Source organism: Castanea sativa, chromosome 4 (genome assembly GCF_040712315.1).
Source record: "Castanea sativa cultivar Marrone di Chiusa Pesio chromosome 4, ASM4071231v1".
NCBI classification, from domain to species: domain Eukaryota; kingdom Viridiplantae; phylum Streptophyta; class Magnoliopsida; order Fagales; family Fagaceae; genus Castanea; species Castanea sativa.
In genome coordinates this window covers 50,094,678-50,099,754 of record NC_134016.1, presented here as the reverse complement: position 1 = coordinate 50,099,754, position 5,077 = coordinate 50,094,678, and the positions used below count along the sequence as shown (strand labels likewise).

Genomic DNA, 5,077 nt, shown 5'->3' with positions numbered 1-5,077 from the left:
ATATGGAAAGAAGGTCATAACTTGTAACTTTATATTTAAAGAGATAAATCTTAATATTTTTTTTTTTTAATATCTTAAAAAAAAAAAGGTGTTGTCATTTTCGTAATGATACTAAACGCTGTCGTTTAGATGTCGACATTCCTACCTACACTGTATGGCAATCAAAAACGCGTTGTGTACTACATAGTTGTTGGTTTTTTTTTTTTTTTCTTTTTTTCTTTTTTCAAGTTTTTGGATTGAAGAATTCAGAAAAGAAAAAGAAACCCACTTTTGTTTTGTCTTCTTCAGCTCACCCAACTAACCTTCGATCTTTCAAAACCACCACACACACACACACATACAAAACACCAAAAACAAAAACAAAACAAAAAAATCCCATTTTTTTTTTTCCAAAAAAAAAAAAAAAAAAAAAACTCAAACCCAAAAGCCAAAACAAAGATCATCATCATCATCATCAAAAAAAGGTAAAAAAAAAACCATTCATCTTATGTTGTTGTTGTTGTTGTTGTTGTTTCCTTAATTTCACCAAATAAATACTAGATCTTTTTTTTATTTTATAAAGCTGCGGTCGGTTTGGGACACGTGGAAGGAAGCGATTGGAGGAGGAAAAGTCAAAACGGTGTCGCAGATGCCGGAGGAGGATTTAGTTGACATAAAGTTCAGGCTGTACGATGGGTCTGATTTGGGCCCATTTCGGTACTCATCGACCTCCACCGTCGATACGCTTAAGCAGAGGGTCGTCTCCGATTGGCCCAAAGGTTTGTTCTTTTTGCCTTTTTGACTATGACCCAGTTTCCTAAATTCAATTTTCTCAATTGGGTTTTTCTTAATTTAATCTTTGATTGTAATTTTTTTATTGTTTTGTTAATCTGGGTTTTGTGGATCTTTATTAGTAATGATTTAAGGTTGTAACTCGTGTTTACTTGCATAAACATACAACATAAAATTAGATTACTGATTCAGATTAAGATAGGATGGTTTAAGGTTGTTTATTGACTGCATAGGTATTATGAAATTTGCAGAAACATGTAATAGAGTATTATGAATGGATCACTTGACGCAGAAATTTTAATAAAATTACTAAAATGGACACTTCGCACAAAATTAGACTACTATTGAAAGCTAATTTGGGTTCTGATTTTCGCGTATTTTCTTACTGATTCAAATTAAGATAGGATGGTTAGGTTGCTAGAAATGATCTTACAAGCTGATGTGTTACTAATGACAAAAAAAGTGACACAATTATATTCGGCACGTTGTTGGTTTGTAAGTTTTGCGTGGCAAATAATTTTATTAAGAGTTCTTTGTATGGACGGGAACATGGAGGACGATCCTCATTTGTGATAATCTTATTAAGGGAGGAATGATACACTCTAGTAGGTGGTGTTGTATGTGTCATTGTAGTGGGGAAACAGTGGAGCACCTTTTGTTACATTGCAGTGTTGCATATGCTTTGTGGAGTTTTGTCTTTCATTCCTTTGGGTTTTATTGGGTATTACCAAAAACAGTCCCTGACCTTTTGTTTTGATGGACACTTAGTGCAAAATTAGATTTCTATTAAGAGCTAATAGGGATTCTGATTTTCATGTATTTTTGTACTGATTCAAATTAAGATAGGTTGGTTTAAGGTTGTTTACTACATAGGTATTATAAAATTTATTATACATGATCTTACAAGCTGATGTGTTACTAATGACAAAAAAAGTGACACAATTATATTTGTCACAAAGTTTGTTTGTAAATATTTTTGTGGTAAAATAATCTTATTTAACAGTTCTTTGAGCGGACGGGAACATGGAGGAAGATCTTCATTCCTCACTTATGATAATCTTATTAAGTGAAGAATGATACACTTTAGTAGGTTTTGTTGTATGTGTCATTGTAGTGGGGAGACAGTAGAGCACCTTTTGTTACATTGCAGTGTTACATAACCTTTGTGGAGTTTTGTCTTTCATTTCTTTGGGTTTTATTGGGTATTACCAAAAATGTTCCCTCACCTTTTGTTTTGATGGCGGAATTGGGTGGGTAAAATTTTTTTCAGATTTTTTGGAATTTGGTTCCGTTATGTAGACTTTGTGGTGGTAAAATAATTGTCATATTTTTAAGGATAAGGAAATTTCAAGAATCCAGTTGGTTGAGCTGTTTGCTAGATTGTTGTTTGATTGGTCTCAAGCGTGGGGCTTTACACCGATTGTGACTCCATTCTTGAGTTTTTATAATCATTATCTTCCTGTACATAGCCCTTGTAATTCTTTAGACTTCTTTGTGTTCGTTCATTCACGCGGTAGTTCTGCTCAATAAAATACTGGTTTACCTATAAAAAATAAAGTAAGTCTTTTGTGTAAAAATTTGTAATAGTTTTAGCACTTTCCTAGAAGGAAAAGGTAATTTAGAAATTTATTTATTATGTTGTTAATGTAGCATCAATCATATTTATCGTCAGGTCGGTCTGTAAGGTTATCTTTTGGTAGTAAAATCAATAGTAGCTTTAGCATTTTCTTACAGCATTTGGTATTTTGAACTGTTGGGTTTTGATTGACAAATTTTGTGGTACTGAGGGTTAAACAGTTTGTTGTTGTTGTTGTTGTTTCAGTTTTGTGAATTTGAAAGCAGTTAAAATGTTGATCAATCTTGCTTGTCAATGTTTTCTTTAGTAATTTTTTTGATTTTTTTAAATAATAAATTTGTTAATTTAGAGGTTTAATTTTCTGTGCTTTGTTTTGACTCTTTTTACGATGATCTTTTTGATTGTTAGGTAAAACAATCAACCCAAAGGCAGCAAGTGAAGTGAAACTGATTAATTCCGGTAAAATTTTGGAAAACAACAAGACTGTTGGCCAATGTAAAATGCCCTTTGGTGATAATGGCAGTGGTGTTATCATAATGCATGTAGTCGTACAGCCATCCCTGGCAAAGACCAAAACAGGTGATTCCATAGTGGATGAATATATGATGAATGTTTTGTTCCGCAATGAGGATGCTTTTTATATTCTATTGGCTTTGGAATTTAGTTTAATGCTTGTGTATGAACTTGATTATGTTTTTTTTTTTAAATAAAAAATAAAAGTTTTTAGTACTGAGTTGAGCTCACATGAATAGAAACTTCCACTTGCTGATAGCTCAGTTCACATGTACACAATATGGTACCCTATTTTTTGGAGTAGGTTTTATTTTTACTGATTGTTCATATAGTTTGGGTATCCAGTTATGCTTTATGCTATTTGGGAGAACAAAAGCCCCTTTTAGAGTAGTCAATACTGCAATAAGGAAGATATTTAAGATGGAGCTATAACTTTAATCATGGTCAGACTATCAACCACAAGACTCACCAGGAGAGGTCTTTTATGTGAAGGACCCAAATGCAAACAATAGGACCTCCAAGCTTAATGCCTCACAAAGTCCTTCATGAGAAATGTTGTAGTAATGTTCCAAGAATGGAGGTTATATTAATTACTGTCATTCTTAGCATGTTGCTGTCTTTTATTGCAGCAATTATGTCAAGTTTAGACTCACCTAGTTCTGTGTGGAACTTGATTGGACAATTAATATGGGGTATGTGAAATCTTTTATACAATGTTCTTCTCAAGGTCAAGCTTTGATTTCCTTGGATGAAGTTCCTTCTTTCTTCTCTTTCTTCCCTGGAGATTTTTCTCTTCCCGAAAGAAATATTTATTTATGTTCTTTGAGGGTTTTCTTTTACCTAAGAAATTAAGGTCCAATCCCTTACAAATTGAAATAGATTTCCCACATTAAACAAACCATGCTGCCAATTTAAAACTTTATAAGGTTTGTTGAGGGGTTCAACATGCAAGTTTCATATATGTGCTCGGGACATGTAATAGGAGACTTGGGACCAAATATGAATTTTTTTTCCCCATGGTGTTAAATATGCATTATTAATCTAATTGGATATTTACCTATAAAAAAAATCTAATTGGACGCCTTTCCTATTTTTTAGCTTCATAATTTTTTATTATTAATCTAATTGAATATTGAAAGTTGTTGGTAATTGGTATCTTATGTTGATTTTTGTTAGTGTTGACAAGTGTGTTTGCTTACATGTGGATATTGACTGATTCAATTTTTATGGCATCCATGATTCACCATCCCTAACAACTTCTTTTAAGCTTGTGATTGCTGAAAGCTGCCTAGGTTGATATTGTGTGGTGCTTTGTCTGAACAGAAAAGAAGATTGTTGGATGCCTTTCCTATCTTTTAGCCTCATAATTTTTTATTATTAATCTAATTGAATATTGAAAGTTGTTGGTAATTGGTATCTTATGCTGATTTTTGTTAGTGTTGACAAGTGTGTTTGCTTACATGTGGATATTGATTGAGTCAATTTTTATGGCATCCATGATTCACCAGCCCTAACAATTTCTTTTAAGCTTGTGATTAATGAAAGCTGCTTAGTTTGATATTGCGTGGTGCTTTGTCTGAGCAGAAAAGAAGATTGATGATTCACCTAGGAAAATTGTCTGCTCGTGTTCTATAATGTAATAGCAATTGTGTAGAGTTGGGGAATAGCTTGCCCCGGTGTCCAAGCTTTAGCTACAGAAGCATACTGTGTCTGTTCCAGCATTCATCTGTACAAGTGCATATTGGTGATTGTGTTTATAAAAAAATCTGTGGTTTTGATGACTGTCAGAGTTCTATCAGAAGGTAGGAAGATTGACAACATCAAATACCTTATTGATTTCTACAACTATGGATTAAGTACTTCCTTTTCCTTTCTTGCCTATTTTTAAGTTTAGCCTGAATGATTTGTCAGACTGACAATATTGATGTATACATCTCTCTCTATGTAAAGACAATCTACAATGAAATTTCAATGAGAAATGCCCGTCCGTTAATGAGAGATTCTTTTATGATTGTTTTGCTGCATAAAATTGATTATAAACTTAATAGTGATACACACTCTCAATTCACCTACAAAACAACAATTATGCTTGAGGGGCAACAGAAAATCCGAGGCTATGGACGCAGGAATTGCCACCCTAAATCTGCACTAAAATCTGCTCAGCAGCTGCTATTGTTTTTTTTTTGATATCTTCACTCTTCAGGAGTATGTGCCAAG

At 33.2% G+C, this 5,077-nt stretch overlaps 1 protein-coding gene across 2 annotated transcripts; it reads left to right on the top strand.

Moving 5' to 3' along the window:
• The first annotated feature begins 201 nt into the window (after positions 1 to 201).
• On the top strand, positions 202 to 4,858 carry LOC142631559 (membrane-anchored ubiquitin-fold protein 3-like). Of its 2 annotated transcripts, none has more exons than XM_075805739.1 (4): positions 202 to 464; positions 563 to 758; positions 2,756 to 2,926; positions 4,445 to 4,858. In XM_075805739.1, exons 2-4 carry the CDS (start codon positions 629 to 631, stop codon positions 4,498 to 4,500), a joined length of 357 nt encoding a protein of 118 aa, XP_075661854.1. In that variant the 5' UTR covers positions 202 to 464; positions 563 to 628; the 3' UTR covers positions 4,501 to 4,858. The 2 variants fall into 2 exon arrangements, with proteins under 2 accessions (XP_075661854.1, XP_075661855.1); XM_075805740.1 differs by lacking the exon at positions 4,445 to 4,858 and adding an exon at positions 4,184 to 4,357.
• Positions 4,859 to 5,077: the final 219 nt, after the last annotated feature.